This window comes from Hoplias malabaricus, chromosome 2 (genome assembly GCF_029633855.1).
Source record: "Hoplias malabaricus isolate fHopMal1 chromosome 2, fHopMal1.hap1, whole genome shotgun sequence".
Taxonomy (NCBI): domain Eukaryota; kingdom Metazoa; phylum Chordata; class Actinopteri; order Characiformes; family Erythrinidae; genus Hoplias; species Hoplias malabaricus.
This window is the reverse complement of record NC_089801.1, coordinates 20,999,346-21,025,559: the sequence shown is the minus strand read 5'-3', so window position 1 is coordinate 21,025,559 and position 26,214 is coordinate 20,999,346. Positions and strand designations below refer to the sequence as shown.

At 43.1% G+C, this 26,214-nt stretch overlaps 2 protein-coding genes across 2 annotated transcripts in view; one reads left to right on the top strand and one right to left on the bottom strand.

Moving 5' to 3' along the window:
- The first annotated feature begins 344 nt into the window (after positions 1 to 344).
- LOC136676113 (gamma-crystallin M2-like) lies at positions 345 to 1,263 on the top strand. Its single transcript, XM_066652977.1, has 3 exons — positions 345 to 353; positions 581 to 826; positions 912 to 1,263. Exons 1-3 carry the CDS (start codon positions 345 to 347, stop codon positions 1,194 to 1,196), a joined length of 540 nt encoding a protein of 179 aa, XP_066509074.1. The 3' UTR covers positions 1,197 to 1,263.
- A 2,520-nt stretch (positions 1,264 to 3,783) lies between these two features.
- Positions 3,784 to 26,214, bottom strand: part of mbd2 (methyl-CpG binding domain protein 2) — a 48,618-nt gene continuing 26,187 nt past the window's right edge. The window contains exons 3-7 of the mRNA XM_066659616.1: positions 24,714 to 24,851; positions 19,906 to 19,996; positions 18,872 to 19,049; positions 15,662 to 15,789; positions 3,784 to 4,321 (exon numbers count right to left, since the gene is read on the bottom strand). Coding sequence (XP_066515713.1) covers positions 15,675 to 15,789; positions 18,872 to 19,049; positions 19,906 to 19,996; positions 24,714 to 24,851 — 522 coding nt within the window. The 3' untranslated portion in view covers positions 3,784 to 4,321; positions 15,662 to 15,674. The remainder of the gene's footprint in view (positions 4,322 to 15,661; positions 15,790 to 18,871; positions 19,050 to 19,905; positions 19,997 to 24,713; positions 24,852 to 26,214) is intronic.

Here is a 26,214-nt window from a genome sequence, read left to right as displayed (position 1 = left end):
GAATGCTCATATGGAACAGAAACAACAAAGAAAAAATGCTTTGTGTATGGCATGCATCAGGCATGTGAAGGCCTGAAAACACTGGGACTGCATTGTCTTGCCTGTGATATATTTTCTAAAGTCTTCTGGACACTGGATCACATGGAGCAGTGATTAAAAAAGCACCATTGCTCGTCCCTGGGCCTCTGTGCTATGTTGCTTGCTAAGGGATTTTCACAATAGGAGGCGCATGTCCTATGCTTTTTTGGGAAGGTATAAATGCAAGCCTTAAAGCCCAGCAGAGTGTGTCAGTCACCATTTGGGAACAGCTCTGACAAGGCGAAAGCATCCCCAACGTTGCAATCATGGGCAAGGTAAGACTTGAAGGGGGGTGGTCAGGGGTGTAGACTGATGGTGTACTTCTAAAAATGGCAGCACTGAAAGCTTTAGAGCACAGTTCTGAACATTTCAGAGGTGTGTACAAGTTGTAGAACATCTGGTGTTTCAACTCAACAATTTTCCGAGCATCTACAATGTGGACATACATCTGTTTCAAAGCATCAACATCCAAATACTTGTCCTTTAACAATATTGGCTCCCACAGATCATCTTCTACGAGGACAGGAACTTCATGGGCCGCTCCTATGAGTGCAGCAGCGACTGCGCCGACATGTCCTCCTACCTGAGCCGCTGCCACTCCTGCAGGGTGGAGAGTGGTTGCTGGATGGTGTACGATCGCCCCAACTACATGGGCAACCAGTACTTCATCAGGAGGGGAGAGTACAACGACTACATGAGCATGTGGGGCATGAGCGACTGGATCAGGTCCTGCCGCATGATCCCCATGGTAGGTTGATAAACATTTGGGTGGATGGTGTAGTGCCAATGCCAAAAATTAACAAACTATTAACACCATCTTCCTTCCCAAACAGTACAGAGGATCCTACAGAGTGAGGATCTATGAGAGGGAGAACTTCATGGGTCAGATGATGGAGGTGATGGAGGACTGCGACTCCATCATGGACCGTTACCACTGGTCAGGTGGTTGCCAGTCTTGCCACGTGATGGACGGCCACTGGCTGATGTACGAGCAGCCTCACTACAGGGGCAAGATGTGGTACTTCAGGCCCGGGGAGTACAGGAGCTTCAGGGATATGATGGGCATGGGAGGCATGAGGTTCATGAGCATGAGGCGCATCGTAGACTCCTGGTATTAAAATGACAAATCTGTCTATTTTTAAATAAAGATTTGTAAAAGTTTGGAACATGGCTTGTTTCTTCCCTTCTTTTGTCCAGGCGATATGCTTCTTCGTCCAAGTATTGAACGTAGGAATGCATATGTATATGGAAAACCTGTGTAGGCAGTGGTTAGTACTTACCAAAAAAATGACACCCAGGGAAAGGGCAACAGGGTCCTGTGTTAGCTCTTGTGTGGGACTTGACTAGACTGGCTAACCTTAAATCCCTTGCGAATGAATAAATCTTTGATAGATATGGTCCTTGTTCACAGATTTTCCTTTAAAAGGAGCAATTTGGTAGGTACTAGCCACTGCCTACCAGGAACCCCACACAAGAACTGCCCCTTTGTAGATGCTCTGACCACGACAGTTTGGCCTTTGTCAGATTATCTCAGATCTATGAGCTTGCCAATATTTCATGCTTCCTACATTTACTTAAATCTCCCAAAACTCAAGAACCAACACCTTTACTGCCTAATGTATCCCACCCCTAGACAAGTACCTTTGTAACAAGTCATTCCATGCTAATCTTGCAAAATTTTTCTGAGCTAACTGGCATGCTTATTCTATTACTGCTTAATGAGAATGGGGAGTCCTTTCAATATTGTACTTTTCTAATATGTTCATCTCCATTTCATCTAGAGAGCATGTCTCGTGAGAATCAGTCAGGCCCTAATCAGATATGACAACAGATAACAAGCTGTAATTAGGAGCTCCACACTCATTTCATGCTCCGCAACTTGGAATCAGTTTGAAAAAACAATGACGACAAGTGAGTGAGAGGCAGAGAGAGATTAAATATTTGCCCATTCACTGAAGAAGTTTGCTGATACCTGCTTGGAAGGGACCTTGTCCCACTTTGATGCAGTGGCAGGTTCTCCTCTCCTGGGAAGGCCTGTCTAAACACAGACACCTAAACATCTCAGACACCTAAACATCAGCGAGTGTAAGTACTGATCATAGGATGATTACTTCTGGATCCTAATCCATCCTGAAGTTACTGAATGGTGCTCCATCACTCTAATTTTCCACAGCTCCAAAATATCAGGGGTCATTCTACCACTCTAGCTGACGTTTGCCATCGGGGTCCCTTCAGCTCAGCTGTTCCCGAGAGTCATGCTCAACCGAGCATCTGCCTCCACAATGTGTGCACCTGAAATTACCAGACAGGTTGTCCAAACACTTGTGAAAAGTATTTCACCGCTGAGTTACAAGTGATTTCAAGTCGGTGTTGGACATCTGCCTGGTACCGGGTCCTGCCGAGGTCGGCAGAACCTGATTAAATTTTAAAAGATGCAGATGTGGCCAAGACTGCGCAGACACATGGCGTTCTTATACATGCGCTACTTCAAAGGGCTCACTTCCATCTTTGGAAATTAGAATACTAAGCAAGAGTGGCCATTTCCTACGTCCAAGATTTTATGCAAAGCGTGACCATTATAAGATGCAAATGGATTAAATTTTGTAAGCAAGCATCTGAAGCATCTGCCAGCGAGAGAAATAGAGGGGGGAGGGGTAAGGGGGGAACGGCAGTCTGATAACAACTTGGCATCAGTGGACCATTAGCGCATGCAAATGACATCGCCCCCAGCCATAATGAAAAGATCAGAACCTGTCCACGTTGGTCCGGCAGATTAGTGCCGCAAATCACGCCGCCACACACCTTGATGATGCGATCCTGCAGTCAGTTCCAGGGTAGAAATAACCTGAACCACACTTAAAGTGCGCATTCGACCCAAGGTTTTATCTGAACCCTCTCACCAGACATCTTCTGAAAGGGCATCAATCTCAAGTTTGTCCACATTCACTGCAGTAGTCTTTCAGGGGGATACTAGACTACAGTAGATTTTTGAACACTGCTATGAGAATTTGACTCATTTGAATGATTAGATTTTTATCATCCCAAAGCTATTACATGGAGCATCATCATTCCCACACACATTCATCATTACAGGGCTAGTGGAGGTTTATACACCTCTGGCCAACACATTCTATCAGCAGCACAGTCTGTATCAATGTGACCACCTTAAATTACATTTATTTACTCATGAGTATCATTTTGCTGATTCACTGTCCTCTCTGTTAGACACACCTACCTTGTTGGTCCACCTTGTAGATGTAAAGTCAGAGACAGTAGCTCATCTGTTGCTGCACAGTGTGTTTTATTCGTTCTCTCGTCCTTCATTGGTCAAAAGATGATGCCCAGAGGCTGGATATTTTCAATTCTCTGTCCAGCAGAGACTCTGAGGGGTTTAAACCGCTAACAGTCGTGCTGTGACTGATTCTGTCACACCAGAACCACACACACTAATACAGCACCTGCATGTCAGTGTCACAGTGATCCCCCACCCAAAGGATAGGGTACCTACCTTGTGGTGGTAATGTGGAGGCTCCTGACAGTTAAAAAACGTTGAAAGGGGGTTAGGAAAGTATGCAAAGCAACAGAATTGGATCCTTTGTGGTCAATTGAAGGTTTTTTTTGTTTGTAACAGTATGTGTTGAGGCTGTCCAAACACTGCTGACCGCAAGCTAAAGACTCACAACCATAAGTAGTGCATATGCACGAATATAATCATTTATTTACTCTATACTGATGCTCAAAAAGAACAAGTTTTTTTTTATTATTATTCCAAGGTATAAAATTATTTTTTTTCTTAAATAAGCAAGTCCTCACTCATAAGCATGTAAATGCATTATTAATTTGTTACAAACCCTGAAAAGAAACAAATCCCTTACAACCATCGACACCGAATACGAAAACCATGAGCAATACCAGTCCAGCAGATTGCATCCTGACTGAGGTTCCTGGGGGTACTGCTCGGTGTCTGTGTGTAGAAAATTAACGTCATGATTTCCATTTCTTCTCAGACACAAAATAAGCATTGTTCGAAATCGTATATAGATATGTACTCCAAAATATACGCTCTAGTTCCAAAAAATTAAAATGACAAAAAAAAAAAAAGGCCTTGGTTGAAGCTATTTGTAAAAGGGTATTGAAGTGTGCTTGGGTCTGCAGGGGTCCTGTTTTCAGTGCAGACTGATGACATCATCTCCAGGGAGGGCAACGGTGGGGGAGAGGGGTTATGGCCTGAATTCAGTGCGTTCTGTGGAGTAAAAAACAAAGAAAAATAAATGGTGAGTGGAACAGTAAGCTGTTCATATATAAAAGGTGCAATACATGAACTACAGTTGAACTACAGTAGACAGCACAATTACAACTACAGGGGTTAGACAATGAAACTGAAACACCTGTCATTTTAGTGTGGGAGGTTTCACGGCTAAATTGGAGCAGCCTGGTGGCCAATCTTCATTAATTGCACATTGCACCAGTAAGACCATGTGCAGCCAATGGTTCAAACATTGTATCCTGAAGGCGGTGCCGTGTATCAGGACGACAATGCACCAATACACACAGCAAGACTGGTGAAAGATTGGTTTGATGAACATGAAAGTGAAGCTAAACATCTCCCATGGCCTGCACAGTCACCAGATCTAAATATTATTGAGCCACTTTGGGGTGTTTTGGAGGAGCGAGTCAGGAAACGTTTTCCTCCACCAGCATCACGTAGAGACCTGGCCACTATCCTGCAAGAAGAATGGCTTAAAATCCCTCTGACCACTGTGCAGGACTTGTGTATGTCATTCCCAAGACGAACTGATGCTGTATTGGCCGCAAAAGGAGGCCCTACACCATACTGATAAACTACTGTGGTCTAAAACCAGGTGTTTCAGTTTCAATTATTTCAGTAATTTTATGATAACTTGACAAAAGTCATTTTACATTCATCATCGCTGACATCAATATCACCATCTTTAAAACATAAACAAATAATAATAAACAATAAACAAAAACTCACACTTTTTAATACAATGTTATCCCCAAGAACAACTCAAGCCCATTCTTTTGCAGTGCTTTTTCCTGATGGAATTCATGCAACGAATGCAGCAACAAAAGCCATTTTTACATTACTACATTTTTAGGTTATTTTTTTGTTAAATAAAATGATAAAACTAATATTTTATTACTTCACCGTGGTTACCACAAAATCACAAAAGAGCAGGTGAGAGTTTGAATTCTGAATTACAAACAAAACACTCTTTAAAACTATTGTGTACACGTAATAATAATCCCTAAACATCGCCTCTGTAACTCCAAAATAGCTACTCTACAGGAGAAGGGTTAAAGCCTACAACCCTTTCAATTAAAGTCAGTGTAACATCGTTTTATTCATTTGGGAGCCTTTCCATTGGTGGATTTGCCATGAAATGTTTATGGCAGCTGATCATGTAAAAGATGGAAATGCAAGGGTTTGTTACAGCAGGTGGCAGGCTGATGAGATGTTGGCTGAATGTTCTGTCACAGTTGAGAAGACCCCACTTGAGTCACAGAACAACTGGACCCCGTGTGGATCAATCACAGTCAGGGAAAGGTGTTTTCTCTTTAGCAAATAGCACACCCTACATTTTCAATTCCAACCACTGCATTCTTCAGGCCAAAAAGTTGCTGTTTTGCATGGAAACACCGTTGTGCCCCGCAGCTCCAACAAATCTAAGGAAGCAAACTTTGGACACAGTTCTACTACTTTTTTGGGGTACAGACAAACTGCAGATCTGGTTTTATCTGAAACATCGCTTTAAGGAAGGATGGAAGGAAGGCAAGAGGTAAAAATAGCTTGCGACCTTTAAGGCGAGGTCAGCCTGCCTTAGGGTTTTCGGATGAGGTGTTTTGTTGAGGGAAAGGCCTTATTCACACCGGAGCACAAACAGGAGTTTCTGAAAACCCCCTCCAGGATCAGCGGAAATCAATAACAGGTTTGCAGAAAGCTTGGTGGAACGTGAAACAGAGCAAGGGACGAGGATCCTCAGAGAGAAAGGGAGAGAGAGAGAGTGCATGTGTGTGCGCATGAGTGGCTGAAGGGCACAGACTCTCCCTGTCATCCCAAAAAAAAAAAAATGCAGGGTAAAGGGCTGGAGCGGGTACCTGTCGATACGGGAGCGTAAAGCGCACTCTCAGACGTGTAACCCATAAGCGCTAGAGTAGGAACGGCTGAGCCTTTCCGGCCTGCTGACTCTTCCCTGCAGTATGGATGTTCACGGTATAGTTTTCTGGCAATCTTCCCTAATACAGGGAAATGAATGTGTTTTTACGAGTGAGCGTACTTCATCAGTAACCAAAGTGCTTTTGATTAGCGGTTGGAGGCATAAATCATCTTGCGCAACTGCGGCGAAAATTAAGCGACGCTTGACTCTGCAATCCTGCCGGCGCCAACAAACAAATAAATAAATAAGTCACCCAGCCTTTTAAGCAATTTTGGTATGCCAATAACCCATTCGGCAAATAATGCGCTGTTTAAAAAAGGTGGGGGCTATAATCAATCCAAGATTGCCACATGCGTAATTTGCATCTCCATTAACAGATGCTTTTTACCGAGGCTGAGATTTGGGGGGAAAAAGCGGGTAATTAACACTAACTGCCCTACAACTTAAGAATTTGCCTGCAGCGTAAGCATTAATTATACATACTTAGCGGCAATGCGTGGCGGCACAAAAAAGATAAAGCCCTGGGAAAAAAATAAAAGAGAGAGAGAGAAATGGAGAAACAGATTACTTAATGAATTGAATATGAACAAATGCACAACGGCGGTTGAAAATGACTGGGTCAGGGGTGGGCATGAAAAGAAAATGAGGCGAGGGGAGGGTCTTGAATCCGTGCCGAGAGTGATGATAAAACCTGCTGCTGACCAACAATAGCCAGGGAAATGGATTGTCATGGTGCTGAGTCTTGTATGGAAACGCTACGCCTGCATTTGTATTGTTACCAATGCTTCAAACCCACTGGGGATAAACAGGGAGGACACACACCGACAGACACAAACACAGACGCACACCAAAAGCTTAAACCTGCACTGTCAACATCCCCAGACCGTATAAACATTAACACAGCTGGAAGACGGATAAAACGCATTTTGAAAGGAGATTAGTGACAAAGGCCATTCAAGACTTTTTCTACTAAACATTTGGGAGAAGCAGTGGGTGTCTGTAATTCATACCGAGGACACAATGATACACTAGAGACGTTTTTCAACATCATATCAATACTGAAATAAACAGAGATCTGGGTATCTGATATGACTTTATAAAAAAATGACTAGCCTTTTAAACAGAGGTATTTTTTGAAAAGCAAAGCTATTGTGTTCAAACTACTCTGTGGGAATGTGAGCTATTTCATGACTTTTGATTGGATACGGCAGCTTCAGTTTCATTGTTTTTCCTTCTGATACCTAATTCCAATGTTTCTGCTGACATCGACCCCATACCTACACAGACACCAGATTCTTGTATCAGATCACTCTCATAGAAGACCGCAAAATACATGAAACATGTCCTTATCACGAATCTGGTGGCATTAGATGATTAATGGCATTGGTAATGGAATGGAAGGGTGGATTTCACATGAAAAACTGATGAAAGCCGGCCACAGTCTCAAGTTTTGGGGGCTTTTCTTGTACACACAAACCTCCTGGTAACCGACTGTGAGAGCCGACTGGCTGCTGAGCTGATGGTGCTCCTAGGTGTAATGAAGCGTGTATTTCATTCTGAGCATTGAGCATCCTCACAGAAAACACATACCTATTTCAATGTCATGTGACCCCATCACTGAGGATGACTGCTGAAGACAGGGCGGAGTGCATGAAAGATTAGGCGCCTAATGATCAATACACAGGATAATGCTGCTTCTAAATTTAATACCACAGAAAGTGTAGGTGGTGAAAGAAAGAAATAAGGAAATAGAGCAAGAGGAAAGAAACAGGAGAGGAATGAGAACAGCAAATGAGATCTAAAAAAAAAAAAAGTAGGCAGAAAATGACATGGAGCGAATAGGAGCCCAGTAAGAAGGGAGAAAGAAAAAGAAAGATAGAGGGAAAAAAACATATTATATGAAGAAAAGAGGAGGAAAGAAAGAAAAATAATTGAGTAGAAAAAGAAAGATATAGAAGGGGGGGGCGTTCCTAGTCCAGTGATTACTACCAGTTTATCTCCATTTTCAACACTGTAATGTTTTCAAAATGGCATTAATAATTATTTCATAAATGGTACAACATACAATAATTAAGGCTATTGTCCTTGATCAAACACTGCCCTAGAAGCTGGAGGAGGACCCCTGCTGTGCATTCTCTCTCTCACACACACACACACACACACACACAGAGAGAGAGCGAGAGAGACAGACTCTCACTCTCTTGCTGTAAATAGTTTTTAAATGACTGGACCGTGTGACAGCCGTGTCCAAACACACAGTAATTAGGAGTTCGTTAAGAAATCACAGTTCTGACTGGGCTCCTATGGCACTTAAGCAATAAACCTTTCATATCACAGTGATTATGAGAAATAATGGCTTTTTTATTCTGCTGTGTTCCTCCTGGACCAGCTGGATGAATCGCTGACACGCACACCTGTGCTTCTCTGTGCACAGTTTGTGTGTGTGTGTGCGCACATATGAGAAGTACTGTGCAAAAGTCAGAGTTCACTGTTCCCTTATGTCACTTCCAGCCAAAAAGCCATTAATGATCATCTATTCATTTCATAATTTTATAGTTATAAGCAGAAAATGCAACCAGTTCCTAAAAATGATGACACAGCCTGCGCATATGCCCTACACCGCTGTAAGTGCTTATATTTGTGCGTTGGTGTGTCTGAGCTGCTCTGCAATTACACCACCAAAACACTAAAGCTGAATCTCAAATATCTTCATCCACCCTACATAGTGCACAATGTATGTCATAAAATTGCATTGTAAGTCAGATACTGAAACATTTTACTGGGCTTTGAGTTTCATGTCTGTCCTGTCTGTCCTTAAAGTCTAAAATGAAATCTCTCGTCATTCCTCCATTAATCTCTCCAACATGATCAATGTTCATCTACTGCAGACCAATCACAGTTGTCTGCGTAGTCGTCATACGTAATAATTTCTCTGGGGAGGTGTGCATCAGACTACGGTGTAGATTTGACACAGAAGCATAAATTGGCCTTAAGACTGAACATTTATGGCGGGGCAGGTGTCCTGCAAACTAAGCTGTAATCCAGGCAGAGGCTGGACACAGTAAATAGACAAGTATTATAAGATACATTTATATATATATCTGTTGTTTATTTTCTGATTCTAAAAAATCAATTGAACATTAACTGATTCATTGCTGGTAAAAGTCAGAGCCAGAAAAAAAAGAAAAACAAAGCAGAAAACCCAGACTTAGCCCCCATTCAGTGGTAATTGCAGCTCAGCCTTTTGTCTACTGTACATGAGGATAATCAAATCTATCCCCCATTATGCATATTAGAGCGATTGTGGGCCGGAGGGAGAGCGGAGCCAATGGACATGTGGAAGAGGGAGATAGGCAGCTGCTGCGGCTCCGCTCCTGAAGCTCTCCTGACCTGTACTGAGCGTGTTCCTAATCCAGCCCCCACCCCACCCCCCGCCGCAACACCACGGCTCTCCACTGTGATTAGCTCCAGCACCAGATTAGAAACTCAAGGTGGGCAATTACAGCCATGGCTGCTATCTTTCCAATTCACTGGGCAATTTTACCTTTCTTTCCCCCCCATCGCCTGATTGTCTGAGAGGAGGTTCATTTCTGCAGATGGGCACTTTGTAGAACAGGCGCCAGTTCTGAAGCAGTGTTGCTGAGGAGGGTCTGAACAGGAATGAACAAACATTGTGCCAGCAGAAGATGAACTTTAACGTGTGAGAGGGAAGGTGGACGTTCTGCAGGACAGGACTCTGACACACAAGGCTGTGGTCAACCAGTAAAGTTGATTCATTGATAGATATCTGCACAATGTTGTAGTTGTCCCCTTGTTTGTGCAGTAACAGCCTGTGTCTGTTTGTAAATGTTTCCGACTAAATGCTGGAACAATGCTGTGAGGATTTGATGGCATAAAACATCAGTGGTGACAGGTGCCTATGTTGTATGATCAGTTGTGGATCACAAACACTGGGGGGGGGCCTCTATAAATCTTTACCCGATGCCTGGTGTTAGACATGGTGACCCCAGGGTTGTCCTCCAGAGTGTCCCATTTGATTTGAGGCATTTCTGAGGACCCTAATAAGTTGTATGCACACATCCGAGCACCTGTGTCTGGCTCAGATATGAATTTGTGATTTAAATAATAGCCAACAGAAATAGTGCGCTAGTGCTGTGTTTACATGTCTGAGTGGAAAACAAGATAATGGGCAGGTTAAAGAAAATAAGGACCTGTTTTGAAGGACAGTATCATGCTTTTCCTTGTTGAGAGTTTGAAGAAGGGTGGAAGCAATACAATGCCACGAGCGGATGAGGACCTTTTATAGGAGATGGGCTGATTTTTATAAAGCCTGTGGGCCAGTCTACAGGTTGTCCAGAGGCCAATAAATCCCGCTGGGTCACCGAGCTGCAGCTACAGGACCCGTGGGAGTCGTAAAAAAAGCAGACAGCTCTGCGGCTTCAGCACCCACTCACATTCAGAGAGAGAGAGAGAGAGAGAGAGCCTGAAACAGCACAATCACCTTCAGAATGGACACAAAGACATTCCGAGCACACATCTCTTATTTTGTTTCTCTCTCTCTCTTCTTCCGTACCGGCGGCGGTGATTAATACGCATAATCTGCACCAATCTCCATTTCCAAATAGAACTTTACGGGAATAGCAGGTAGAGTGCCGCAGAATAGCCGCCTCTTCTTCATCCAAATTAAAGCACACACCTTCCCTGATACACTGGACACGCGCATTTATCTTAGCAACACACTGCGATTGAATTAATGCAAATCCTATTCCCTTTTCACCTCACATCCCTGCGATTTGTATTCAAATTGCACGTTGTGTTTGCAAACTCCTGTCCGCGTTTAGCCCTAAAGAGGGGTGCCTAACCCCCCCACATCACGAGGCCGAAGCCTTCATAAACAAATTAAATCCTATTGACAGATAAGCGCGCCGTCGAGCCGCGGTTGTAGGCTCTGCCTTCATGAAAACGGAAAAGGGCTATAAACAGACGCACGTTAACAAACACCAGGGAGGAAAGGGAAATAAAAGAAAGGAAAGCCTTCCTGAAACAGCTGATGCGAAGCGGTGGAATTGATTACTAAGGAAAAGATGTTTCAGTCAGTGTAGCTTCAGCCCGCCTCAGACAGACACAGCGCATCAGCATTCAAAAGGAACCGAAGGGTTGTTTTATTTTTTTTGTTTTTAATAGCTGCTATAATATGTTTTGAAAATGGAGGTGTACTCAGGCATGTAGCGTGGCACAGTCGAACCGGCCCAGGCTCCCCCCACTCGGGTCGACGTTCACCCAAGACTTATGGCCCGCAGGGAAGGGTAGGGGGGCAGCAGTATGAACTATTAATTTGCTTTAAAGATTCATTACAGGGAGATGAAGGGAGCAGTGGGCCAGGGAGAGAACCTGAGAGGAGCTGGAGTCAAACCCTGCTCCTAATCACCGTCTGAATATTTCATAGACGTCTGAGCAGGGCCATCTTTGGGCCACCAGAAAGCCACTTGTCGAAATTTCCATCAGATTGAGACAGGGGCTGGGACAGCTGCATGGTGCAGACAGAATCATTTGGATGAAGGGTGATGAAGTTTTTACTCCCTTGCTGTACATTCGATAATTAAAACAAGTAAGTTCTCTAATGCTCTGTACAGAAGGAATGCAGGAGACGTCAGAGCTGGCTGGTGTCACTGTGGTTAACCCTACTGGCAGAATCAGGGTCCAGTGTGAATGCAGAGAAAACACAAACATCTCAAATGGAGAAGGGCTGCTTGTGATTGACTTTACAAATAATTTATTATTTTCCATCTAAAATTTCATCAAGGAAAGAATGTTGCAAAAGCATGGGCTGGTAAAGTCATAGTCTGGTGTATGTATGTATGGATGGATGGATGGATGGATGGATAGATAGAAATAAACACAAACACAGTGTATCTCACATAGAGGTCAGTATTTCATAATGCGTGTTTCCAATGTTTCTGTTCTGTGTTTCTCTAATCACTAATCATCCAGTTTTTTTCATGATTAAGAGCAAAATGGATAGAAGTTGTTCTTGCATTGCATCCTGGGATTGCCTTCGAGGCTAAGAAAGGGTTTGATGCTGCCTTAAAATTCGGCCAGATTAAGACAGCTTAGTAGACATCATAATGAAGTGACTAAGAAATAGGACGGCCTACGTGTCGGGAGTGCACACTGATGTAAAATGCTCTCTAGTCAAACAGCTCACTAGGTTTTGGGACTGACCCATAATGTTCCTGAAAATGAACCCTTCACTCCATTTGAGCGCTCACAGATATGAGGCTTTATACTTTAAACATGTGTGAGATTTGAGCCTCACTTAGCTGGAACAAAGTCTGCGCTGTTGTGTTTATTAACTCACATATCTAAGACCAAATGCCACCCCCGACCTGTAAAGCCATATCCAGTGTAAATCAAATCAAAATTAGTTTTATAGCACTTTTTACAGCTGATGTTGTCACAAAGCAGCTTCACAGAATTCCAGTTAAGATAAAGTTTTAACATGAAATGTAAAAATGTAAAGAACGTAAAAATCCCCCAGGAGAGTGAGGCCAGGGGCAACAGTGGCAAGGAAAACCTCCCTCAGAGCTGAGGAAGGCAGTTGGAGAGGAACCAAGGCTCACAAGGTGGGACCTATCCTCCTGTGGTCAATCTACTGGTGATAATAGTTTGGAGTCCATGAAAACTTCAGTGTAGGGCGGGCAGCTCCAAGGCAAGTGGTGGTGGCTGGAGCATGGGCAGCGGTTCTAAAGCGCTCGACAATCAGTCATTAATATTTTAAGATGGTCTGAAAATAGTGGATACAACACATGCCTATAGCGTATCTATTTGTTCTGTTCATGGGGAAAAATTTGCATCCAAACTTACATGTTAGTTTCCATGGTGATTTCATAGAACACAAAAGTTATCATATAATAAAGTACACCGTGTCTCCTCTCTCTGCGGACATTAACAATGCTAGATGTGAACACATCTCTGAGTCTCGCTGTACACATTCGGTGTGCTGTCAAAACTGTCGCTGCCTTCTCTCTGCAGCTGTCCCCGTTTTCAAAGGGGGTCGTTTCTTTCTGGTGTTTTACCTGCACAGACCTCTGTCCTTACAGAGTGACAGCATGGTGGAGCATGGTCAAATCTAACTGCTTTAATTTCATCAGGTCATCGATTGTTTCAGATTCGATTTCAAAAGACGGGTTTCCAAGGGTCTTTCAGTGATGACTCTTAGCATTCTTATAGGCTTTTCCACAATGTAAAAGCATTCTGCAGAATGTCATAAAAATGTATTGTAAATGGTTCTATGTCAAATATTTAAAAAATAAATGGAAATAGAGGTGCTATATAGAAACATCATTGTCATTGATCTAAGAAACCCTTTCAGAATGCAAAGACTCCTTAATACATGCAAATGGATTTTGAGTGCTCATAATTGTTTACAGAACCATTTTGAGGGTACAGTAAATGCAGCCGACTGTTCTGCCACCGAGTCCTGCTGACGGGTGTGTGTTCTGGCAGAAAAGTGACATCAATGGATACTCTCTACGGGTATCTAATGTGCCATTACATTTCCTTCAAATGGATATTGTGCTCTCCAATAAACATCAATACTGCTTTATGACATTAATAATAACGCTGCTAGAGCTGACATATCCTGCACCGTTAATTTCTGCTCTGTGCCACTGCCCTTTTTCTGCCTACACTTGTTTATGTTGTTCTCTGGTAAAAATTAAATGCCTTTCGTCTACAGCCCACAGTTGAGGGTGCAGGCACCAAGCTACTGTGATTAAGGTACTGGGGCTAAACGGTAATTTGCTGCAGCTAAGTGTTAAAAAAAAAAGTCACAGCAGGTCACAGCACCACGGTCCAAATGCTAAACACCCGGCGCTGGTGGGGGGAAAAGGATCTTTTGGAGTGGCTTGGCTGCCGTGAGTCATAATGTAATTCTGCGTCTCCAGTTTAAAGTGCTGCAGAAGGTGGTGAGAGTCACACAGCGGTGGGTAGGCCATATGCCAAAGCTAATGAGCGCTGGAGCTCCAACAGCGCTAAGATCCATATTTACAGAATCGCTAAACAGCTGATAAGTCAAGCTCATTCCACACACACTGCTGCTGCACGGACTCACACTGGGGCTCGGTAACTGTGGAATTGGGCTCTGAACGGGTTTCTTTCCTCAAGCTTTTTGGCCTTTAGCCTGACATCAAAAGCACACTGAGTCGAAGGCACTGTGGTGGCATTGTCATGCATTGAGCATTGGCCATAATATTGGATTTAGCTTGAACTAATAATTACATTTCGGGCTTTGAATAATCTGCCCACTGGTCTCAGTAGCCGCCGTCGTGTCAGAATTCCAGGAGCTTGTCAGAAAAAGAAAGCTGGGTTAGTGTGGAGCGGAATGCTAATTGATTTTGGGATAAACCCTCTCAGTGGGGGGAAAACATCTGAGTGACAAGATCGTGGCCCGTTATCGGCTGGCGGATTTTTTAAGGTTTCGGGCCTGCGTGATGGGATTCAAACCTTTCAAATTACTTTGAATAACCTACACTCTTAATAAAGGTGTCGAAACGGGCGGTTTGAAGTAATGCTTTAGAAGACCTTCTTTTGATTCCCTAAAGATGTTTTCAAACAGAGTGCTTTTTAAAAGAAAGAAAAAATGGACCAAAGAAAATCGCACAAAGTAAATGAAGGAAAATATTCTGGATCTAAAAATGCTATGCGAATCGTTTAAGCAGTGCAGGATAAAGAGGGACGCATCTGCGTTGGATGTGGAGGAGCCTTATAAAACATGGGCTGCCTCTTTAGAAGAGTTAAAGCAACACTGGGTAGTGTTTTTACCTCAAAAAACCTCACTGCGATGCTTCACTGAGCTGCAATGGGGAGAATAAAGCCTCTGTCATTGATACTGTTGGTTCAGCACTGCATTAACTACACTATGTAACTTTTGGAGGACGGTAGAAAAACTCAACCCCTTCCCCTTGAATCCATGATGTAAATGTGAATTTTAATCTACAAACGTAGGGGAAGCAAAAATAGTCAGAATCAGAAATTTGACTGCATTTGTTACAGGAATAGCTCTAGTTTCTACATTTTGTATGTGTTAATGTGTCAGTATTAAATATCACTGCCTATATCTGGGCATTGGTAGGTAACTACACACATAACTAATGCACCATTAGATGAGGTGAGGGACATAGGTGAGTAGGGACTCCTCATCTTACCCATTTAGGCACTAATACGTCTGTATAAATATTAATTTTGGCCCTGAATATGTGCACTCTACTGCTTTGCTCTGAAAAGGTCCTTCAGGGAAAGTGGTTCTTTTATGTTTAAATAAACAATTTTTTTTGGCATCCTTCATTTTCAAGAGTGCAGATCTTTTTTTTTTTTTAAATACCCTCGTTTCTTTCTCCTCTCACCTTGCTGGAGTCTCTATGCCGCCTTGCCCTCCACGCCCCTGGCAGATTCAGCGGCCCGCGCCAAACCGTCAGCCATCAGAGCCTCCTCCAGACTCCTCCTGGCATGGAACACCTTCAGCTCTTGCTCCCTGAGGACAGAGAGAGAGAGAGGAAGAGAGGATTAGAGAGAAGAAAGAGCTAGAAGAAGCAGGAGGAAGCGAGACAGGGCTCCACTTCTGAAGTCTGTTCCCTGTCCACTGCTGTCTAACAGGGCTCTTGATTACATTTGACCTCCTTTTAACACTTTCCATCACCCATCAGCACCGCTGATCCTTCTGCTCTCTCTCCACTTCATCAGCTCTCCTCCTCCTTCCTCCAAAACCGTCTCCTTTCCTTCCTCCTGTCACTCAGCTTGCCCCTCACACCCCCCCCCCACCTGTCTGAACCATATGGGTACATCTCTGGCCTTTTAATGACTCCCTCGTGAATCAATGTGTCACAATTCCTTGGGTTGATTCCCTATCTGTTGGATTCAGAAAGATTCAGAAAAATTATACAAAATTAATTATTAATTACAATACAAGTGCAACCTTCCTACACCTCCAAGTGATGCATGCATGATAGGATTACATCTCTGGCCTTTTTATGATTCGGTGTGTCATGAATCATCATCATCCTGATCTCATTTGATTTGATTAATTTCTTTTGAAACGATTCAGATTTTTTAATTAAAATCAAATACACTTTCCACACCTCCTACATCTGCAAGCACAACAGGGCTACATCGCTGACTTCAATGTGTCATGATTTGCTGTGTTGATTCCATGTGATTCAACTCAAGACTCAATGTTATTCAGAATCATTACTTAAAAAATGGACTTTAAAAATGCACTTCTTACAGAGCCTTCTTCTTACAAGCTGTGGTGTTATTGATTTAGAAATTCTGTATCCAGGACCAATATTACTTCATAAAAATGCACATAGTTCTAAATAGTTACATTTCAATGCAGAATATTAGCAATCATTTTGAAGCATTATATGTTAATTATAAGAGTTGATTTATAATGACAAAGGATTTAATCCCAAAAATAACAAACGATGGTGTGCTGTGCATTATCTTAATCAACCCTAATCAACTCAACCCAAACCGATTCAACTGAATCAACACTTTCTGATTCATCCTCGTCTCATCTGCTCTCCTTGTCACTCCTATGATCTAGAACGGACGGCGGACCCTCATTAACCGATCCCAGCGTCAGCAGTCGTCCAGCCTCGTTGTTGGCTTAATTAGAGGTTAACGAAGGGAAAGGCAAACACACAAAAAAACAAGCGGAGAACAACAACATCTGCAGACGACCGGAGGGCACTTCTGCTTGATTTGTGTCACCCCTTTCCCCTCTTCACCTATACGCATATACACACACATCTCAGAAATTAATGGAGGTTGGTTCATCCCCATTCATGCCCCACAACATTAACATCAGCGTCATTATGCAGCCGAGAGGGAGAGTTACAGCAGAGTTAGGGGAATGCTTGTTGAATTACAATGCTACAGAAGATGAACTCGTTGCCATCAGACGGCATAAACTTGTGGTCTAGCATGTGAGTAGGGGGTCGATCAGATGAGAATGGCATGGATTATACAAAGCAGGGCTGGACAATAACTCAGTATCAACACATATCACAATATAAAATGTTTCAGTAACAACGATATGTTTTTAAACTCATTGTAATATACGTTTTGTATATCCTCAATAAGCCTGAGGTCATTATGTCCAATGCAAAGCGTCAATTATTGGTACATAAAGCCCTCCAGCACTAGACTGTGGGATTCCACCATCCAATACATTGGAGTTGAATTGGAGCACTGTCTGTGATTCAAAACTCATCACCCAACTTAAGTACCCGAGTTCACCAAGGCTCTTGTGGCCGAACGCCATCAAATCCTCCAAACAAACGGCCTAACAAAAGCACAGCCTCATCCTGAGACTCATTTCAGCCATTTAGGGTAAGCCCACACCTTTTTAAAGACCCCTACTATGAAGGGTACTGACCAAAACCTCCACAGTCCCTGATTCATGTGAAGAAAAGGGAAGGAGAGTGGACTAGATACGATTCATTTCCATCACCCCTCCATCTCTATAATCACCAGCAGCAAGCAGCTCATCTCTGGAGCGTTTCACAGTCCATAGGGTTGACTGGACCCACACCCACATCTAGAGTAATGCCTAATCTTCCCCAAACATGCATGTACAACCGCTGCCATCTAGTGTCTGGAGGCAGTACTGCCCTTGAAATTTAGATGGGTCACTTGTTTGAAACCGGAAACATCCACGTCAAATGAAAGCATGTGTAATTATTGTTTTAAAAATAATAAGAATTAAAAAGAAACTAAAATGTATAGAAACATCAGTGGTCCTCTTTCAGCCATTTGCCTGACTAATCACTAATGTCTGAAGACATTTATTTGTTTTGCCTTTTTTTTTTGGTGGCGACCAGCAGATGCGCCGAATGGGCAGCAATTATTCCAGAGGCTAATCATGGCGAATCATACTTCCAAACTTAATAATTCCACATGCGCCACTGACAGATAAATACATCATTCTTGTCAAGGCGGGAAAGAGCTCATCAGTATTCCGAAAGCCTCTCTGGACAGAAAACTACTTTGTCTTGCCAGGAGAGAAATCTTATTTCAGCTGTTTTTTTCTTCTTCACCCCCTGCTTACCAGTATACAGCAGCACCCCACCAATTTATCTTGTCTGTAATGCCTCACAGAGTTGGAGAAGCGATTGAAATTGGTATCCATTACAGACCTTATGAAGTCACCTCCTATCCAATAAGCTCATGCTAACAGTGACACTGATCTGGAGAAGGGGGCTCCAATATACATCTCCAGCAGAAGATGAATGGACAGCTTATGTGAGAGAGAGAGAGAAAGAGAGAGAGAATGAAGTGCATAAATAAATCAAAACAGCCCAACTTTGATTGAGCTCGTCCAAGAACTATTCACATATACTGAGAAATCACTCCCAGAGTAAAGGCGTTTGTTAGTATTCTGAAGGAAACTAGTAGGAACGTCTGGAGAAACTTCAAATGGGACTTGGCTCCAAATGACATTCAATCACTCTGAGATCACACTAACGCTCAAACTGGTGTAAGGAATACAATGTTTTCATTAGCAACCCAGCCAGCTCCCTCGGCTCCCTCAACCTCCACACAAACCCGCTCACCTGATGTCGTCGTCGGTGACGGTGAAGGCTTTGCAAAGCGGCTGCGAGGTGTTGAGCCAGATGGCTGGGTTCTTCTCCGCGGCGGTGGACGTCTGACCCGTGATTGGACCCGAGCTCATGTGCAGAGCGCTGGCTATCGCTGACAGCAAGGTTTCGTCTGACGCGTCTGGACCTACACCTGCCAAAATTAATGTGCAGGTGTTATTTATTATATTATTATTTAAAATCCAGTCTAAAGCAGTCATTACCTACAGGCTTTTCTGTAATGTCAAACATAGTTAGCATTAGGGCTGGACAATAATTCGTTATAAATAAATATATCGCAAAATAAAATGTTTCAAAGAAAATGTATATAATAATACATTATTTACAGCATCTGTCACTGACTGACGGTCATTACATAGCGCTGTCGTCAGTTCAATACTTCATTTGTTTAAAAATATTAACATTGACAAAGCCAGTAGGTTTATGGTTGATGGTGGTGTCATGTTCCTTGTTTTTACTTTGAAGTTTTTCATATCGATATCAGGATTATATTTTATCGACCAAAAATAAGAAATATATTGTGATATACAATTTTGCCGTATCGTCCAGCCCTGGCTAACATAAACACTTGATTTCAGTGATTTCTGCTTGTAATCCCAAACAGTCAGTGATGTTAATGTCTGACCAGACACCTCCACGTTCTTTCAGACCCATAGTGTTGATCTGTTATCCTTGTGGGAGGATGGATACAAACATATCTGTGATTTTATTAGAAACACTAACTTTTAAGGAGCTGTTTGTTAGTCTGGTTATAGACTAGTCTCTCTACCCTATTCTACCTTTTTCTACCCTCCTCCAAATGTTACATAGTATAGTTTCTGAAGTGCTGAACCAAGAGTAGCAATGAGAGAGACTATTTGTACTACTACAAGTCAGTGGAACGTCACAATTCTAAGGTAAAAATCTTATGTAGTGTTCCTTTAACAGTGTAATTAACACACTAGAGTAGCTAACACCACAACTGCCATACACTGGCATATCACACTTACTTTGTAAACCTTTGGGAAGCTCCATAGTCCTGAGAACCTCTTCTGTGACATCTGAAGACCTCAAGCCTTTCAACCTCTTCTCCCAGAATAGCTGTGTGTATAGAGTGCAGAGAGAAAGACAAAGTTAATACAGAAGCTTGTGTGTGTGTGTATATGATATATTGATATACATGATATTCTAGTCTTGATTTCTCCATCCTGTATTTGCAGCTTGGAGGTTTAAATATTACAGAGTCTAGTAACTGACAAACAGTGTTTATTGGCCGTGCTATCCATGCTCCAAGTAAGCAGTCAGGAGAGGATTAAGCATTGGGTTCCAATGCTTATTTGTTCAGGTTTAAAGCCCTGGATCTGGAACTGGCAGCTTAGCTTGAAGTAGCAACAACACAACAACAATGGACTCTTATTAAAACGGGATGCTTGGAGAATGTTTTTTTCCGTATTAGCTCTGGGTTATCTGTGGCACTGATTCAGTTGGGGAGTGCTGAGTCACGCTGGAAGCCTCGAGCTTGATCCGCCCTCGAACCGAGCCTTTACTAATGTCACTACAAATAGAATTAAAGCAATACCTTAAGCAGTGTTCAGCTCAATCTCTCTTATCTGCTGCATCTGTAGCATATGGTCAATTACCACAGACAATAGCTTCAACAGGTTCCCCCCACCCCACCCCCCAAACTTAGAACAGAATCCCTTTGGCTGGAAACACATTGTCAGTCGAAGCCAAAAGGCTGACACTGTAAATAGAGTATAAAAGTGATATTAGTGGTTTAGTACATGGAGAAAAATGCTGGGAATATTCCTTTTTAGCATCGCAGGAGCCAATACCTTCAATCCCAGTCTGGGTGTTCCGAGTATGACGGGTGCCCTAGCTATTAGCCAATAAAGTCTGGCATCATCAGCCCGAGGGAGCCAGCTATAGCTGTAGCCAACATGGCACTTCTGCTCTGAGCTCTGAACGGCTAGCCAACAACAGCTCATAAACAGGCCAGGGATTTATTTAAGTGTATACTTAAATAAAAGCTCCTCCATGACCGCCACGGGGGCCTTTACGGATAAATCTGCCCTTTACAGCAACGGCCATGTATTTAAGAGCGAATGAAGTGCCGGGCCTTTGGGCCTCAGAGGCCTAAACAACAGCCTTTCTCCTCCTATAACATTTAAACACCCATACTGCCTGCTTGGCTCAGGCCGGCTGACCATGGCAGACACCCAAAAACACTGGTGCTCGCTCCCTCTCTCTCTCTATCTACTTATTGGAAGAAGGGATGGTTGTGGTTGATTACAAGGGTAAGCTTCGGCTGTCCTCACTTTGTAAGGAGATGGCTTTATTTAGAGGGACGAGGTGCTATTCTCTGGCCACTTTAACTTGACCCACTTGCGCGCCGAAGTACCAAACAGCTCTTTTTCTCCAAGATCAACGTGATGATAGATAGTTTATTTGAGATTGGCAGGGAACAGCAGTGGAGTTTACGCTTAGCTGCATGTGGCAAGTCGTTTGCAGAAGCGACAGAACAAATGCAGGCTTTATCTGACGCACCGATGCAAATGCAGGCTACGCTCTGTGACACAACGTTAAGCGAATGTCACTCCAACCACCACCAGCACTCTGCGCTTTGAAAAGACATTTAGTCATAGGACTACTCCCGGAGTCCTGATTTCAGTGGGTGTCATTTTAAACTGTCTTCTGACGTCTAAAAATTCCAGCTCAAAAACAACAACAACAACAACAACACAAAGCTCAAAACCCATGCTCTTGCTCTAAAAGTTTGCCGTGTCTTGAAGCAGGCTGATTCACAGGAGGCTCGGGGCTGGGAGTGGAGGTGTCAGGTTCAATACGCCAGCATCCGTCAGCTTGAAGAGCAGGCTTTGATGCCATGACACAGTGCTTCCGATGTCAATAACGTTCATCAGCCTCCAGAGTCTGCTGTGCTTCTTTCTAATCTGCGCGGTTCTATTTTTAATAGTGTTCTTTAAGACCTGTTAGACTGAGAGCGGCTTTACTGTAGTACACAACTGTAGAACAGTCAAAATAAATGTAATGGTCATGTAAGCATACGTCTATAAACGGGTTGCAGTCATGTGATTTTTTCTTTTCCTTGTGGGCACCATATTTGGAAACGACTGTCTGGTTTTAGGGTGCAGCACTAATGTAAACAGATGGGAAATTTGGATAAATTTATCTCATCCATAGCTCCTCTTGAGTCTCACAACACTCAGGAGCACAGACGCCCACTTTCTCTTTCCATCAGGAGATATAGGTTCCCACTGTCTTGTATAAGGAGGAGAAAAAGACTGTTATCTTTTGTTAGCCATATTAGCATCTTGTGCTTGGTGGACAATTCTCAGTCCAGCACTGACTGACTGACTGCTTTAAAAACTTGAGCAGCACTGCTGTGTCTGATCCACTTGTACCTGCACAACACACACTAACACACCATCAGTGCCAGACTGCACTCTGGAGTTGTAGAAGATCATTCTGCGATGATATATTTCTTATGTTACCTTTAATTACCATTATTATTACTGTAAATCTGACAAGATGGGATATGCACGTACAGAGTCTTAGAAATCCTTAGGTGGGCTTCATATGATGCAAATTAATTAGGCTTTTAATCCACTTAATGAGAATCTCTAAGGACTCTCAAAACAGTTCTAAAAGAATTCTTGGATTCCTTGCAAAGTCAATTTGGGGGAAAGACCCTTCAGAGTGAACTCTTTAATGTGCACCATTATGATTACCCCATTTTCCCAGCCTGACATCCTCAACACCGCTAATTTCCCCTAATTTCCCACGTAATTCCACCTCCTCTTCAGCTCAAGAAAGGCAAAACAAAGGCTTCCTCACAACGGGAAGCCCACTTTTCCCAGACACATCTTGGGTATGCAAATTATTCATGGGTTTCTGAGCTCTGGACAGGTAATTTCCTCAAACCTTCGCATAACCTTCAACACACATTGAACTAGTATTATCCCTGCTCTCATACGAGCACCACACCCTTATATAGATTTAATGGCGGCCTATAGATAATTAGGCTTGCTTCTATAATAGATTATTTTCATTAAGCGTCTTTAGGGAACTCAATTCGAATTTTGCATTTGAAAAACACATGTAAATTAGTTGTTATTATTATTGACTATCACTGGTTCTACATTAAAACACCTGGTTCCTGTGACGACCGGCAGTAAACAGATCAGTCTAGAGTGCACCTATCAATTATACAGACGTGCACTGAATGATTCAGAAGTATCCTCTGCATACTTTCTTATCCCCATTTCACCCTGCTCTTCTAAGGTCAGGACCCCCACAGAGCAGGTAAGATTTTGGCCTTGGTGTTGGTGATATGTTAATATGGGTTGTGCTGGTACAAGTGGATCTGACACAGCAGTGCTGCTGGAGTCCATTCAGTGGTTGCTAGTCCACTGACCAAAAACATCCAGCCAACAGCACCCTGTGTCAAAAGATGAAGGACTAGAGGACGATCAACACAAACCATGCAGCGACAGATGACCCACAGTCTCTGAAAACTGACAAAGATTGTAGATACAAGGTAAGTATATTACAATGAATTATAACAAAAGATACTGTATATAATTCCAATTAAACACATCCTGAGCCGTTCTCCACCCACAACGCAGCTCTGAGTAAGCGATGGTTTTCTCGGTAGTAATAGGGTGCAGCAGTGAGGACGTGAAGAGGAAAGGAGAGGAGGGGGGAGAGGGAGGGCTCTGGTCATTATTGCCCTGCTCACGGAGCACTGAGCAGTCAGGCAGCAAGCTTATTCCCAAACGCTAATGACTGCTGGAGCCTCCCCTTCACACACACAGACACACACATGCAAACACACACACACTGCTCTTCTCAACTCCCTCTGCAACTCTACCCCCACCTCCCTTAACTGTTTCTACAACAAATTTTCCTCCCTCTCTCTTTTGTGATTACTGTCATCACTCAGTCCTCGCACGTCTAATAAAACCAGAGAAGAGTGAGAAGATAAAAAAAAAAAAGAAAAGCGACAGCCCTCTTGATTTGTTGTGTAATCACACCGCCTCGTTCTTTATGAAGAATAAACTGTTTCCCAATCCCATATTGAGCCAAAGTTCAAAGACAGACATGCCTTTCATTTGTGTGTTTACTGCAAGCGCGCGGTAGCCCTGTAATAGGCAATGTTCCGGTCCATTACCATATAACAAAGAGGAGAGGATAAAAACGAAGAGAGAACAGGCTCAGAGTCCTCTGGAAGTTTCTCCCCTCTTTTCCCAGACAAGGCCGCCCTCGCAAAAGTTCATCTTCCTCTTTATTAAAGCCACAAATGAGCTGTGTGCAGCAGTGCTCCATTCGTGTACATTCAGCCAACAGTGGGAAGTACATGTGGAAATGTGGGCGAACAGCACCCCCTTGTGGCCAAACTTAGGAATGACACCTACTGAGAGTCTCGGAAGGGAATGAAAATGTGTGAAAAAGAGGATGGATTTAAATGCACAAAAGAGTGGATTCCCTTTAGTGTGTATGACCTCTCTTTACTAAGAAACATCTGATTATATACACACACACACACGAGTGGTGTGTGTGTATGATACCATGTATTCTTCTGCCGTATTGCAGCAGTATTCCTTAAAACAACCCAATGATTCACACATCTGCCATCAGGCCATTAAATTTCATATGATTTCTGGCACTTTAAACAGCCCAAGTTGAGCAATCTCAAAGGCTCCTTAAATTAACGAGCAGCTTACCGCCTTAAGGCAGAACGTAACAGAGCTGAACCGGACGGAACTGGATTAAACCGGCTGAGGCGGGATGAACTGACCTGCCGAGGCTGCTCTGTGGCTCTCTGCAGGTCTGTCTTGACTTTGTTGTTCGGATGGTTGACCACTTTGGTGACGGGCTGTTTGAAGATGGACGCTGTCTGTCGGATGGGCAGTGCCGTGTTGAGGTCAGGCTTTCCCTGAGGGGGAGGTGAGAGAGAGAGAGAGAGAAGCTTTAAGATGAAGAACACACTGTAAACCCTTTGGGACAGGCTCTTCATTCAGCCCATAAAACAGATGTAAACCGCCCTATTCACTATTACATGATGCTCTGGAGCAGCTGCTCATAATATTTAAAGCATACTCTATATGTCCAACATTTAAGACCCCTTATATTTAGTGAATTCACTTCATTTCAAACGCAGTCAGTGATGGGCACTCGTTTAAATTGTCTACACACATCTCTAATCTGCACAGCTGCTGAGCCAAAGCAGACTATGCTCAAGGCCAGGAGTCAGCTAGGGTGGTGTAAAGCCCCCCCAGCACTGGTCATCAAGGCACCATCCAATACCTTTGGGATGAGTGCCAGGACTAATCAATCATCCAACATCAGTCCTGGACCTCACTTAATGTGTTTAAAGTGAATCCAGTCAAATCCTCACAGAAATGGGCCGATTGTCCCGAGTAAAGCCTTCTCAGAAGAGTATGATCTGTAAATCATCAGGAGCTGTGATTGGTCAGGATGCTCACAGCACACAGTAATAAACATTGTGATTTGCTAGAGACATATTTGCATATTATAGTGTCCCGTGAGGTAAGAATTGGAATGATGTTCTTAGAAATATATTGTGAGCACCTACAACAATGAGCTGGCACAGCTTTTCTGGGCAAAACACACACACACCAAATTAGTTTTCATTTTACAGTTGTTGAGAGCATACTTAAGCAGACATCCTGCAGCGAGAAGTGCTCTTAAACCTAAAACGGCAAACACTCTCACAACCTCTCATCCTTAATCAGATAATCACTGTGTTCCAAAATCAAAAACAGAGCTGGTGTGTGTGTGTGTATTGCCCACAAAAAAATAGGAAAAAAGTAGAGGAAAAACACGATTAATGCAGTAAAAGGCAATAAAGGCTTTTTTTTAAGCTCCTTGTTTCCATAACTGAAACAAAAAGAGCACAAACAGGACTAGCTCAGCAAAAACAACCCTTATTTTGGCGACTGTGGTTAGGATAATATTAGTTCCCAGGGTTAGGAAGAGAGAATCCTTATTAAATATATATATCAGCATGCTAATAATTTACACTCACTGTCAATTTTATCAGCACCACTGACCATACAGGCATATTTACAGTAGTCTCCTTTTTATTCATTCATCACTTGTAACCTTTTCAGTTGAGTTTCAGTACCTGGAATCATTGGGCGCAAGACGGGAATACACCCTGGAGGGGGCGCCAGTCCTTCACAGGGCAACACACACTCACACATTCACACCTATAAACACTTTTGAGTCGCCAATCCACCTACCAACGTGTGTTTTTGGACTGTGGGAGGAAACCG